The 14579-nt window shown below is 47.2% G+C and overlaps 1 protein-coding gene across 1 annotated transcript in view; it reads left to right on the forward strand.

Moving 5' to 3' along the window:
* The window catches only part of RBBP8NL (RBBP8 N-terminal like), a 33743-nt gene extending 20164 nt beyond the window's left edge, over positions 1 to 13579 (forward strand). The window contains exons 8-14 of the mRNA XM_030533322.1: positions 717 to 799; positions 2174 to 2337; positions 3807 to 4653; positions 5255 to 5375; positions 7327 to 7388; positions 8846 to 8972; positions 12654 to 13579. Coding sequence (XP_030389182.1) covers positions 717 to 799; positions 2174 to 2337; positions 3807 to 4653; positions 5255 to 5375; positions 7327 to 7388; positions 8846 to 8972; positions 12654 to 12784 — 1535 coding nt within the window. The 3' untranslated portion in view covers positions 12785 to 13579. The remainder of the gene's footprint in view (positions 1 to 716; positions 800 to 2173; positions 2338 to 3806; positions 4654 to 5254; positions 5376 to 7326; positions 7389 to 8845; positions 8973 to 12653) is intronic.
* The last annotated feature ends 1000 nt before the right edge of the window (positions 13580 to 14579 follow it).

A 14579-nucleotide genomic window follows, 5' to 3' on the forward strand; every position in this document is an offset into this window, starting at 1 on the left:
GCCGAAATCATCAAAACCCCAGGAAGGACATTAATCTAGAGCATGATACCTGGTTTGCATGGAATTGCATATCAAATAATACATGAGCTACAGTGCTTTGGAGGAAAATATTCTCCTGAGGTGCTCCAGTGTCATCCATCGCAGATGATGTGTGGGAAGGGCAAGTCTTTTCCCTTTATTCTAGCAGCCTCCTTGCAGAGAGCCCCTAGGGCTCCATCTGGAATCAAAAGTGAGACAAAAAGCTTCCCTTTTCAGCATTGGCCTCCAAATCCACATGCCACTGTTCCGCGTGCTGCTGATTGTAACCCCCTCCCCACTGGGCACACTCCCATTAATGTGCAGGCAGCCTTTTGCACAACAAACCAGGCAGCTGATTTGCACACACAAAGCACATTGTATTCCTTCCCCCTTCCCTGCCCCCATTGTCAGTTGCACATGCAATCGCGCATACAAATTCAGGGGCTGGCTTGAGTCTGACAGAAAATTTGGCTCCAAATAGCTAGAAATCTTACTTAGGAAGCACTTGGTGCCCTGCCAGCTTTTTATAGCTGCAATGTGCTGATTAATATCCCAGTTATCAGACTGGTTGGCCAGACTTTTTAGGCCGCTGCATTACAGCGCCATGTGCAGATGAAACAAATGGGAAACAACGCAGGGCAGCCGCAATGGAACTCTGCACAGCTTTCTCAATGACCGGCTATCGCCTTTGTTTTCAGAGACGTCTGCAGGCCAGAGATGTTCTCTAGGCAGTAGTATTTCTCCAAGTGCCGTTCTCCATGAAGCACATGCTCTGGAAATGGTAAGAGTCCCGTTGGGGATACTTAGCACTGTCAATCTGTCCTCATCAAGTTGGGCATCGTTCCCGTGGGGACCTGATGCTGGATAAGCTGTGAAAGGGATGGGACGAGGAATGAAATGGAGGCACGTGGGGTGAAGTGACCTGCCACAGTCACCCGGTACATCACTGGCAGAACTGGAAAGAGAACCAATCTCCTGTCATGTCTCCTGCTGATAAAGTCCCAGCTTTGCTTTCACATTTATATTCCCTAGGAGCCTCAGAACTTGCCTAGCAACAGCAGTTGATCATTATCCTGTGACCGCATTCGTTCCTTTTCAAATCACACTAACTCCCCTCTTAAAAAGGTAGCTGGAGAAATCTCTTAGGACTGAACCATAGGGGTATTCCACAGGCCCATATTTGCATAAAGCCTTATCCTGTGGAATATTTTCAGGGTGACAAGGAATCCCTGTCTCTGTCGGTTTTGAGCTTGCGTCTTTCCTAACCTTCCACCCCTTTGAAACTGAAAGTGCATTTCAGCCGAGGGACCCGGAGTGGGATGGAGTGCCAGATGTTGTGCCTCCATAGCTCAGGGGCCATAGCATTGGGTCTCATGATGGGAACTCAGACACAACGTGCTTAATTCTGCCACTTGAACCAGTGAGCTGAACTCCATATAAATATGAAACAGCAAGTGAAAGGGGTTTTGCTGAGGCTGCAGGTGGGCTGTGAGAGTAGTTAATGAAGATAAACAGTAGAAGTTGGTGGCATCAGAAAGTGGGTAGGCAAAAATGTTGAGTAAGGGCTTATTCAGAGCCTTTTTACAGCAGCAGAAAGATCATTCTGTACTGGCCACAGAATAGGAGCCTGCCCCCGGAAATAAACCAGTGAAGCAAATGGATGATGTAAGCTCATGCAAATAGGGTCTAATGGTTTGACCAAAGGACTGGGCAACTGACCGATCTCGGCTAAGCCACTGACTCCTGCCTGGATCTTAGACAAGTTACATGACTTCCTGCTCCATAAGTCAATGCAGCTGGAAAATAAGGAATAAATTAGGACTTGCTGAAAAACATGATGCTATGTTGGAATGGAGCCATCTTGGGGAAATACGTGGCTGATTATTATTTAAAATTCCAACACCGTATTGAAGAAGCAGTCAGCTGTTCATTGGAAACGTAGCAACTCATTTTTATCACCTCTTGAATGTAAATGGATAAGACAAAATGTAGCCTCACTAACGAAGACCACTAGTAAGCAGAGTTTTCTGCTGTCATTGTTCTCTAGTCAGCTAGGCTTCTTTCACCTGGGGATCATTTCTGAGAGCCCTTTAGACCACGCTGAGCTTTAAGCCCAATAGTCCCGGAGATGCAAACTTTTCTCCTCTGCCTTTAGACTTCCCAGAGGATAGCTAACCAGCTGCATGGAACCATCGCTTTGGTGAGACCTGGCTCCAGACTGTGCCTCCCTGAAAAAATCTCTGCCAGGAGAGCAACGTCACCACCAGCAAGAAAAATCTCACTGTTCCTGGAGCGTGAGCGCAGCCCCAGCCGTGAGGCGTGAGTAGCACCATCTCAGTATTGATACATCTCCAACATCACGGTCTCCTTGAGCCTGATCCAGAGCCCATTGAAATCAATGGAAGAATCCCCATTGATTTCCAGGGCTTTGGCTCAAGCAGCTGTTGTATTACTGGTGGGTTTTCTCTTTGCTTTTCTCTCTCCATCACAGGCCAGTTCTTCCAGCCAGCACATAAGCCCCACCATGGTCTTTGAACCACGAAGATCCAGTCCGCACAAATTTTGGAGCTTAGGCTTGGATAAGACCTCCAAACCTCTTGACTCCAGCAAACCAGGCTGGAAATCTCACAAGAACAGACTTTTTCATGAGATTCCCACTATTTTCTGCAACTATTCCAGGCAGAAAACACCAGGAGCCTGGTTCTTATGCTATGTTGTTATTGTTCCTTCAACCTTAATGAGTTTACTCCTGATTTACACCAGGGCAAATGAGAGGACAATCAGGCCCCTAGAGAACAGTCTGTCAAAGGATCTCTAGCCTTCTGCGATTGGCCAGCACTGAGAATTGCAGAGATCACCACATAAGGAAAAAAAATGTTTGATTTGAGCACTGGGCAGAGATCCCCACTGCTCCTTAACTAATCCAATTGGCTTTTCTGTGGCGCTGGTCACAGTAACATCTGAGCCCCTCACTTCCCATTAACTTTAGTGGCAATCAGGGCTGAGTGAGACCTACAGACTCCTCCAAATGCCGAGGAATAGTAACAAACAATTTATATTGGCAGGGTTTTCTGAACACACAGTCTGCACAACTCAGCCATTGTTCAAGCGTCTTTAAATGTGGCTGTAAAACTCTACAAGAACGTATGTTGAAGGAAGGAGGAAAGACTCTATCAGCAATGTAAAACTGTCAGGTTTTGGCAGCCTAAAGCTCTATCTTCAACTGGGCTCCACTTGTTAATGTCTGTGTAACCCCCTGGTGTTACAGGTCCCCCTGTTCTTTGTCCATAGAGGCTCTGAGCCAGCTACAGAGACTTGGCTCGTTAGCTCACGCTGGAGCTGCTTGTTTCTGGAGGTCCCTCTGTGCAAGAGGGAGGCCATCACAGGAGTTTTAGTGCAGAACTGATTGACCCATCTACAGCCAGTAGGCACACACCCATTTTTGCAGACATGCTGACAGCATAGTTGTGCACCCAGCTACTTGCTTTGCACACCCAAATGCAGATTTTGCACAGATGTAATTACTGTATGCATGACCTACCGTATGTGTGCAAAAGTGAGCATGCACACACTGCTCCAACGTATCGTTTTCTGCCAGTGTAAACTGGCAGAGCTCCATTGATTTCAACAAAGCTATGCAAGTTTACATCAGCAGCATATCTGGCCAATCAGTGGCAGCACATGGAAACCAGGTGCTAAAAAGGGACACTGTGATGGTGAGGTGACCCACCTGGAAACTTGCCTTTGATGTGTTTGATTATTTTTGTTTGTTCGTTTGTTTCATTTAGTTGCTTAAGAACAAACAAACCAGATTCCCACAAAGCCACTTCATCCTATGGAACTCTACAGCTGACCACCAGGCAGGAGCAGCTCTGCCTCCTTAACAAACATTTCTCTCTGCACCAGTTTGGACTCAGGAGTAACAGTGCTTCTGCAGATAGGGACAACAGCTTGCCAAGCCACTTGCTACAGGCCAGAGAGACTGAAGACAGAACAAGGCTGCAGGAGGAATGGGAAGATCAGGCCGCCATTTTAGAACTCCCTGGAGCTGTGGTGTACATGCGGGACCAGCATTTGGAGGGGAGGCTTCCATTTCTTAAGCACAGAGAGGGGCTCCAGTATCTCCTGACACAAGAGCATCAGCAAGGATTCAGGGCCAGGACAGAAGGCAACCAAAATGCAACTCCATATACAGCTGCTCCTGAGGAAAGGCCGCTTTCCCCGCAGCTGACCATGGGGTGCAAAGAAGAGAGGTCGTACCTGGAGGAACCTGTAGAAGGGAAAGTTGTTTGGATAAACAGGGACAACGTGGAGCAAAGGGAGAAGGTAGAGGCAGCAAGAGACTGTCTCCTGGACACACCTCTGGATCTGTCAGATTATGGCAGAAGGAGTGAAAGCCTGAAACCTGCCAGCTGGCACAAATCCCCCAAACAGCGTGAGGTTGACAGTCCAAGTCCAATCCCCGTGGAAAGCCCCACTCATGAGATAGGCCAGAGCTCCAGCATGCTGCCAAGAGCAGAGCATGAGAACTCCCACCTAGCCTGCAGCCAGCTCCCTGCGGCCAAACTGTTGCAAATCGGCAACAAGACTGAGCAGTTCAGTGCCAAAGAGCAAGAGGCCCCTGTGGTACCTTTGGTGAGTACATCTTACACTGGCTTCTGCTTTTCCTCCGCAGGGAGGCCGTGGTCAGCAGTCAGCTTGCTGGACTGATGGCAGTTTAAAATGGGCATTACCACTATTGCTGAAAGTTCTGACCTGATGGCTCTACTGTGGCCCACAGTGTGTGAAAAGATTGGTGGTGCCAGTCCTGTCCCTAGTGGACAGATTTGCACATTGCAAAATGACCACCGCAACTGGCACTCCTTAGCGTCCTTGCTCTCAGTCTCAGAGGAAACCCAGGACCGAATGGTCCATGGAAAGTAACTACCCTCTAAGCCTCAGGGTTTTATTCCTCTGGGTTAGGATTAAGGTGCATTGAGAGACTGCGCCTGCCACTCCTCTGCTGAATCTGTGCGTAGGGGACATGAGGCTCTGTGGCAAAGTCCCGCAAATTCACAGAATCCCCTATCTGATGTTTTCCAGGGCAGATGTGCATCTTTGCAGTTATACCCATTGCCAGGCTGGAGCAGGGCACCAGGTTTTTTCACTTAGGAGAAGGCAACGTCTCTAGCAATAAAGGCATTGGCAGTTCTTCCCATCAGTTTGTAACTAATACAGCTATTGCCATGTGTTACAGGTCCCTTCCTCACAAGGACAGCCCGCGGGCAAGCTAACATCTTGTGATCCTGCAACAGATTCAGAGACCAGGGTGAGAATGTCTCCTAGGGCACAGAATCGAGAACCAGGTGCTCAAACAGGTAAAAAGCCCCATGGAAAAGCAACCTTTGAGAAGGCAGGAGCAGACAGTGTTTTGAGCCTGGTGTGCTGATCTCCTTAGCACTGGAAAGTCTATGGACGGCGCTTCCGAAACATGCATGCAATATATGGCACTTGTTTTAAATGTTGTAGTCTAAATTCCAAGAGGAAGACTTTCAAAGGCACAAAGGTCACCTGGGCACCAAACTCCCATGGCAGTCAGCGGAGTTGGATGCTTACCTCCCATTTGTGCCTTGGAAAACTGCTCCTCAAGTCTACAATTTTCAAACTTGCATGTCTCAATGTGAGACTCCTCAGTTCATCTATAGGTACGGAAATGGAAGTGGCCTGATTGCCAAAGGTGTCGAACATCGGCAGCTCCCTGACATAAAACAGAGCAGCCTCAGGACTGCTGTATTTTGTGCCAGTCATCAACAGACCCCTAAGGGCTGTTCCTGCAGCCAAGGATCACGCCCAGCGTGCACAGATGGCCTGGCTATGTCCTCTTTCACACAGGCATGTCTCTATACCAGGGGCTAGAAGGGTAAGTGGCATAGGAGCCATGCAGTGGCTCAAAGCCATTCAAGGATTCCCCCATGCAGTGGTCTAGAGCTTTCAATTTTCCAGCTTCTTTGTGCCACCAGAAATGGATCTATGATCTGGACCAGCAATGACCATAAACAGCTGCTTATCAGATGGGGGAATGAATGCTTTGGGAAGCATTGGGAATGGAATATGGAGACATCAGCTACAACTATAGTCATCACAAAAAAGGTGGGGGGAAAATACTGTTCATAGAAAATACTTTAGTAGGCACTGGGGATGGACCAGACAGACTGTTTTTTATCATTATTATTTATTATTATTTTATTTTATTTATTATTATTTTATTTGGGGTATACATTTAGTTCTAGTCTCTATTATGGTATTTTCAAATAGTTTCCATGCAGCTTGCAGGCATTTCACTCTTTTGACCTTTTAATTAACAATTTAATTAAAAAGTAATTAAATTGTGGTCCTTTGTTGCCAGCAGCCAGTCTCCCCTCCAAAGAGCAGTAAGATGTTAGAAGTTAGGGGTTAGATTTTTAAAAGTACCAAGGGCAGTTTAGGTGCCCAATTCCTACTGGATTTCAGGGAGTAACTGACCTTTATGCCTCCATAAATCTGCCATTGTGAGTGCGGATTGGGTAATTGTGCTCCCAAACAACTAGATTTGGTCATTTGCAAGTCCTGGTTAGCTGCAATCCCAGTAATTGTGTGCATCTGGTGTATGCAATTACATGCCTGAATTTTGTAACCTCTGGGCCAGTATACAATGGAATCCTTTTGCAGTGAAGTCAGTTTTTTTTTTTCCACAGAACAGACTCACTACAGTGAGATTCCACTATAGTGGATTTCATTGCAACCAGTTTTTTCTGTTTGTCCATTGCAGGAATTGTTTTGAAACCTATTTGGAACGTCTGCTCTGGTTCATTCTGGCTCTGATCCTGCAGTCCATACACAAGCAAAATTCTCATTGGCCCTGTCTAGCCTAGGAAGATACCTTGTATTTAAAAATCGCACGACCTCTCTTCCCAATCTAGACATGGCCATTGACTTCAGTGGGGGATTGCTACATAGTTACAGCGGGGTGTGATCGATGGAGTTTACTGTAAATTGTGTTCCCCACAATCATTTCTTTTATATTGCTATTCTGACAGTCAATCCCCTTACGCCACCAAAACACACACACTTGGGACTTGGGCCTCCTGCTAAAAACTCAGCCCTACGAACCCGTCGTGCCACCATTTCTTGCCTTTTCATTTTGAAATGTCGTTCGTTTTGATGTCCCAGTGACGGTGGCTCTGATCAGTGGCCAGAGCTGTGACTATGGTTCTGTGTAACACCTGTGAGGGGGCTAGGAATTGTACCTGCCAAAGCCGATCAGTTAACCGTCCCCTTCTGTTTCTCCAGAGGAAGACGATGCAGAGTCTGTGAAGCAGGACTCGGATGAGCCCGACACGTCGGACAGCGAGGTTTGCTTCCTTGGACCAACACATACACCAAGAGCAGTCCAAGTCTGGTTCCTCTTTAAGGCTGGGAATTTCAGTTGTGAAAGTTTGTGGGAGCTGGGCCCCTTTGAAGAGCCCAGGCTACTCCTGTAAGGCAGAGAGATGCTACGGTTTCCAATAGAAAATGAGACGAAAAAGGCAACACAAACACTATTTCCCCAGGCTGGAGTGGGGTCAAGTGCTGTCTCTGGGTTGCAGAAAAGTTCTGCTTTTGCCTTCTCATGCAGTTTTTCCTGCATGATTAAGATAAAAGGAAGTCATGCTCCTGCTGAGATGGCAGGTTGGCCTCCATCAGATGCCCAGATATCTCTGTCCCTTTCCCCCACCCCTTACTCCCCAGTTCCCAGCCCATCAATAACTGATGGAGATTCCATACCTGACATAATTTCCTGTGCTCGGTTTTGTCTGAGGAAATCCCAGACACACAGCATGACTCTTCACAGAGACAAAACGCTTTCTCACACCATAGGGGTATCCCTTGCCTTTAGCCTAGTTTGGTAACAATGGTAACATATTGACCTCATGAAGAACCACAGCCAATGGGAGCTGCAGGGGCGGTGCCTGCAGGCAAAAGCAGCATGCAGACCCACCGGCCGTGCCTCCGCTTAGGAGCCAAACCTGCTGCTGGTTGCTTCCGGGACGCAGTGTGGAGTTAGGAAAAGCAGGAAGCCTGTCTTAGCCCTCCACTGTGCCACTGACCGGGAGCCACCAGAGGTAAGCCTGTGCCCCAACCCCCTGCCCCAGCCATGAGCCCCCCAAAACCCAGAGCCCCCAGCTGCACCCCAGACCCCTCATCCCCAGACCTATCTCAGAGCCTGCACCTCCAGACAGAGCCATCACCCCTCTGCACTCTAACCCCCTGCCCCAGCCCAGAGCCCCCTCCTACACCCCATGCCCCTCGTCCCCTTCCCTACCCCAGAGCCTGCACCTCCACCCCTTCCCATACCCCAACCCCCTGCCCCAGCTCAGTGAAAGTGACTAGGGGTGGGGAAAAGTGAGCCACTGAGGGAGGGGGAATGTAGTGAACAGGGGCCAGGGCCTCGGGGAAGGGGTGGGGCTAGAGTGTTTGGTTTTGTGTGATTAGAAAGTTGGCAACCCTACAGGGAGGGTCCACCTTGGCAAACATTAAAGGGGGCTGTTTTTCAAGGGTGAGGGCTCAGTACTTGCTGAAAGTCAGGCCCCTTTCTGGCACATCACGCTGATCATCCAGTTCGGAAATCTTGGGTTTAATATTGGCAAAGTGCTTCAAGCTCCTTGGGTGACAGGCACTGGAGAACAGCAAAGTCCTGGGATCATTGTGAGCATCAAATTCACAATTGCGAATTAGCACTGTGCTGTAAGGGATAGTAACGAATTCAACGGCAACAGAATGGGTCATCAGAAGTCCAGTGGGCCAGTGACCGGTTTTCTGATTTGTCTAGGTGGCTGCCACTTATGAACATGAAACCCACCACGAAGAACATGCAGAGGGAAAACATTTGTGCACAGTGGACAAGGACGAGGTCTTGCAAAAGAAAAGAAAAAGAGGTCAGGATCCAGAGACAAAAGGTATACAAAAAGAGGGCCTGCTCGTAAAGAACCTTCTGACAGAGTCCAGCTTGCGTTGTCTGAAGCATAACTGATATGAATCCCCAGGCTACCTGAATCGCAGCCATGTCCCTCAAAATTAGCAAGGGTCATGACCCCGTTTTGGATACTGGTGTGGTGAGAGCAGTGGGCTTAAGTAATCGAGCTTGGAGGAACTGGAAGGTCACAGTCTGTGAAGTTCCTGCCAAGCTTACAAGAGTTGTAGTCCTGCCAGGCTCCTGCAGTTCTGCACCCTAGAGGAGGTCCTTCCAAGCCAGGACAGAGATGCAGTGAGTTAAACCTTGCATTGCTACTGCCTGGTGCTGTGGACACAGAGAGGACTTCCCACACCAGATACCATGGTGATGGGTGGGGCATAAGAGTATGGACAGGATTTTACAAGCAGTAAATGGGCCTGAGAAAATATTTTTTTTTGAAAAAACATTTAACTGGTGATAGTGCAAGGGAGAAAATGGGCATCTGGGAATGGAAACATTTTATTTTTCTCCCTTTTCTGTATGATATTTCCCTTGGCAAATTCTTGAATGTCACAAGCAGCAAACAAACTTGTGGCATCGACCTCTCCAGTCTCTGGAGGGCTGGAACTGTGAGTGATAGAGATGTTAGTGGGGTGAGATATTGTTTGCAAATGCTGAGTGTCAGTAAATACAATGGAGCCAGACTGTCCGAAGTCTCCTGTTGTTTAGCTACAACTAGCCGTATGGGCCTGCTATATAGGGATAGCCAAACTGGATCAGAGCCGAGGTCCATCTAGTCCAATATCCTTTGTCCAACTGTAGCCAGCACCAGATGTTTCAGAGAAACGTACAAAAACCCCACAATAGCCAGATGTGGTATAATCAGCACCCATGAAGGTCTCCTCCTGATCCCTAGTAGTTACAGATTGGCCTAGCCCCTGAAACAGACATTTTTATCCTTTCCAAAACTCGCTGTTTGCATTAACCGTTATAACTCTGGGTATTCTTCTTGTCCATATAAACAGCCAATCCCTCTTTGACTCTTACGAGATGTTGTCCTCAAAGACATTCTGTGGCAATGAGTTCCACAGTCTAGTTATGCACTGATCGGTTGTGACTTTGCTACCTTTCAATTTCATTGAATGTCCCCTTGTTCTTGCGTGATGAGACAGGGAGAACAGAAGCTCTTGGTCTCCTTTCTTGGGCTGTCACCTAAGCTTGAAAGTGGGCTTGTTTAGCAAACAACATCCACCTCCCCCCAGACCATTCACTATTGTATATACTTTTATCATGTCACCTCTTACTTGTCTCCGTTCTAAGGTAACAATCCCAACCTTTTCAGTCTTACTTCAGAGGCATTTTTCCTGGCCTCTGATCATTCTCATTGCCCTTCTTTGAACCCCCGTCAGCACTGTGCAAAGTATCCAGATGCAGGTGTTCTGCTGATTTATAGAATGACATTATAATATTCTCCATCCTGTTCCTTTCTTTTATACTTTAACATCAATGAGATTTGGATCAGGCCCCTGTACAACTATTCCAGTGGCCTACACTTGATTAATTAGCATTTTAAGAGAAATACATGAGGGGCATTCAGCCCTATTCCTTGACCCACCATGGGTGTGTTTGCTTCTCACTAAGTGAATTTCACACAGCACAAATGTTTGCCCAAGGTGATACAGTTGGTTTCTTATGATAAGACACGCTACACTGTACATTGGTAACTAGTGTATCTCCAAACAGGGAAGCCCTTGCTAATGGTTAGCCAAGGCAGCTTGGGATAGGAGTGGCTGAGAGAGCATGTCTTAACACCTAAGCTAATAGGTGTAAACTGTAGTGTTTGTTTAGCCAATACTAAGAACTGCTGATTGACAGATGAGGCGAAATGCTCCACAAAGCATTATTGACATTCGGAGAAAGCTCTCACACAACCGCTGTTGATCTATAAGCGTGGCCGTAGAGGTCTCACCTTGCTAACAATGGAATGTGTTGAACCGGTATTTCCTACAGGTGAATAAGCAGAAAATTGTTGTCGATAAGGGGAGGTATATAGCAGCAGGCCTGTCAAGCTGTAAATACTGCTCCATCATAAAGGGCTTGCTAGTGGCCCTCTTTGTGCAGTCAAAAAAGAAAGGCTGGGGTTGACCGATTGAAAAATGTATACAGCGGTCAACTGAGCTTAAAAGGAGGCTTGTATAACAAGCAACAGCCCTCTCTCACCTCACCCCCAGCCTTTCTGAGATACCTACAGATGCAGCAAATGAAAACTTGATCAAACAGTAAAGGAGTTCCTCTTAAAAACAAACGCCAGAGCCAAGCTTTGGAAGCTGTCAAACCAAGGGTGGATGTGGAAATGGCACTGCCAGAGCTGCCAAGAATCTTAAAAGGCCTCATCCTGCAGGGTAGGCTATGGTGTTAGGCAAAGTTGTACAGAGTATGGAGACAGAGACAAGATCTCTGAGTCTATCAGTCAGGGATTATTCATACACGATCATCTTTGCTGTAGTTAAACATTTTCTGGCGTACGTCCAGCCACCAGCTAGTGCTAGGCTGTTTGCAGTGCTTTGTCCAGCCTTACTGTCAGGGGTTCAGATTGCATAGCCAATTGCACAAACACATTGACAGAATTTTTGTAAAATCCGGTGCCAGATTTTCATTTGAAGGATGCAGTGTGACTGGCTGTACACACTGCTGCATCTGAATTGACCATTTGTGCATGCAGTTAGCTGACTTCCACACGTCATCATGATAACTCTGAACACAAGTTCGGAGCACATTTTGTACATTCAGATAGTGAAAATCCAGCCTGTAATTTTCTCTTCACCCGCTTACTGGTTCCTTTTTGCATCTGACTCACCATGGAAAATAAGGGCCATGGTTACCAAGAGCCAAAACCCTTTTGTACCTATCCAAAATGAACACTTACACACCTGGCTACATTTGTGTACACACATCCAAGGAAAGCTTTGCACATGCAAATGCCTCTTTGCACACGCAAATGCCTCTTTGCACACAATTGCCTAGTCTGTGCGAACAACCAGTAGGCTTTGCATACAAATGCAGGTGCACGCATCTCCCAGCTTTCTGTACACATGTACTAAGTCAACAATTAAATAGAATACACTGTTGAGACTTCCAGCCTTTGACCCTCACTTTTGCATGTGCAATGAACTATCTGCCCCCCAAATGGACAAAAAAGCAGTTTTTCATACACCAAACAATTTCTCATACACCAAATAATTAATTGCAGATCTGCCAGTCTGAGACCAATGAGGGTTTGGCACATGCAAAAGAGATGTACACACTAGCGGTTGTGCACTCAAAAAATGGATGTGCAAGACTGGATTGAGGCTGCCTGAAAAATCCGTCCCTAAAACTCAGTCGATCAGTTTCACTTTTGTTTCAGAGTCAAGTTCTCTTTATTCTTCTTCTCATCCACTCTCGCTGCTGTTTTTCAGGTTCGCAAGCCCATGAGGGATTTTGAAATCTCATTAAAATACCTGCATTTGTGGATATTTAAAACAAAACTGAAAATGGTTTCTATTCCTCTGCAGTTTGCTAAGCCTCATTTTGGTTTAAACAAATGATAGTTTGGGCCTAGAAATTGTTGACCATATACCATTAATAGTGGGTCTGAACATCCATTGCTATGTGGTTAACACTATGGTCCTCTTCCTATTAACAGCACATAAGAAGTCAGTGAGAGGAAGAAGGAAAATCAAAGCTCCCGAAGCACCAGCTGATGCAGCAGAAATTACAAAGGAAACGGAGCACAACAGCCCTGCTTGTGGCAATGACGTCTTTGAGGAGAACTAACTGAAAAGTGCAACTGGGAGTAATATCCCAGACTGTGTGGACTACGGGAAGAGGCTTGGACCGGGAGCCAGAGAACCCAGTCTTTGAACCCCAGCTCTGATAGTGACTCCCTCCACAACTTGGGCAAGTCACATAACCGGTGACTTAGCACTTTGAAGATCCTTACGAAGTGCTAAGTATTAGTGCTAGGTCTGAGGCATGAAAACCTAGGCACACGGCTGAGATCCATGTATCATGGTGGTGAACTCCAGAGGAACCTGAGCAACACAGCTGAGCTTCCACTGGTTTTATACAAGGTCTGCAGAACAACCAGCTCAGTGTTTTTCGCACTCTCAGACAAGAGCAGAGCCTCACTGGAAAACAAGAGCTGGTGATGCCTGTCCCTGATGGCACCACGCTGACACGGCAGGTGTTGTTAGAAGCTGTATCGCTGCTGGTGCCTCCAGGTGTGAGTCTCTTCTCCAGCGCACCAGTTCCACACTGGTGTCACTCCCACACTGAGTCACTACTGGTTTACGGCCTGATGCAGCACCTTGCTGGATCAGGCCCTTGTGCTGTTGTCTGTGAGAGAATTAAGGCCTTAAATGCAGCACTGCTTTGGAGTGCTGGAGTCAGGGTAAGGAGCAGAGACTTTAGAGGATGCAATGTCATGGCATTTCATACAGAGAAAAGCACTTCAAGGGGGTAATTACAAAGACAAGCTGATGGTAACAGGGATATACACGTTAAACATCCCATTTGTGAGTTTCTGGCTGTAGGATAAAAGAAGGTGACAAGCGGAACATGTTGCACAATTAAATGTGCTCGCTTTCCCCCACATTTACAGCCTACATTGATTAAATCGCTGCACAGGTTGACTATAATAGGTGGTTCTGTTGTTTGCATTGTAGGAAGCTGGTGTTTTCCCTTTTCCAGTTCAATGCATGTGGCAGGAAAGCTGGCTGTGGAAGGGAGCAGAGGGAGGAATGATGGGGGGTGGGATGCATGTCCAAAGAGAAGGGGGAGAAAAGAGGATGGAAAGGGGAGAAGTTGCACATATGCTCTCTTGCAAAATGTACTGGATCCCTGGAAAGGTCAGGTCTGGAAGTCAAAGCTGCAGCTTGCATGAGCAACACTTACTCAGCAGGTCACACTGACCTTGGCAGCATCACCGGGTCTTATTTTCTCCTGGAGAAACTGTTTGTGAACAATTTTTCCAATGTGTGAGGTATAAAGAGGGTTTCCTTCAGTGTTAGGCAAGCAGGGCTCCTCTTCCCACCTAGTCGGTGCTGAACAAGCATATTAATTTTGGCCATTATTGCGAGGAGGGACTCTGCTGTGCATAAGATTGGAATTTCCCTGAGTCCCTCCTGGAGTGTGCGAGGACAGGAGCACTGAGCAGGAGTTTGTGCCACACTCAGGTCTTTAACTGGCTTCTCTTTTGAGGCATTACAGGAGCAATGAGCAGAGTTAGTTGCCTTACTTTGAACAGCAGTTCTCGGGGTGGGGAAGTTGAGTTTCTTCAGGCCCCTTCTGTCTTTGAAGACTGTGCATTGGCTTGAAGGTGTGGACGCATCCCAAGAAGTAGCCTCAAGGCCTGAGAGGTTGTTCCCCTGCTTTTGCAGTTCCCAGGTCCTGCCCTATAGGGTGATGGCGTCTTTGGGTCCTAATGCTGGATAAAGCACATGTGTGCCCATTAGAATCCATAAAGAAAACAGAGGCTGCGGGAGGGCGGGGCGGGGGGAGGACCTGACCTGGGATTGTCTATATGGTTTAATGAAAGACACCTGTACATTATCCTATGGAAAACTAGCTT

The sequence above is a fragment of the Gopherus evgoodei genome, chromosome 14 (assembly GCF_007399415.2).
Source record: "Gopherus evgoodei ecotype Sinaloan lineage chromosome 14, rGopEvg1_v1.p, whole genome shotgun sequence".
Classification (NCBI taxonomy): domain Eukaryota; kingdom Metazoa; phylum Chordata; order Testudines; family Testudinidae; genus Gopherus; species Gopherus evgoodei.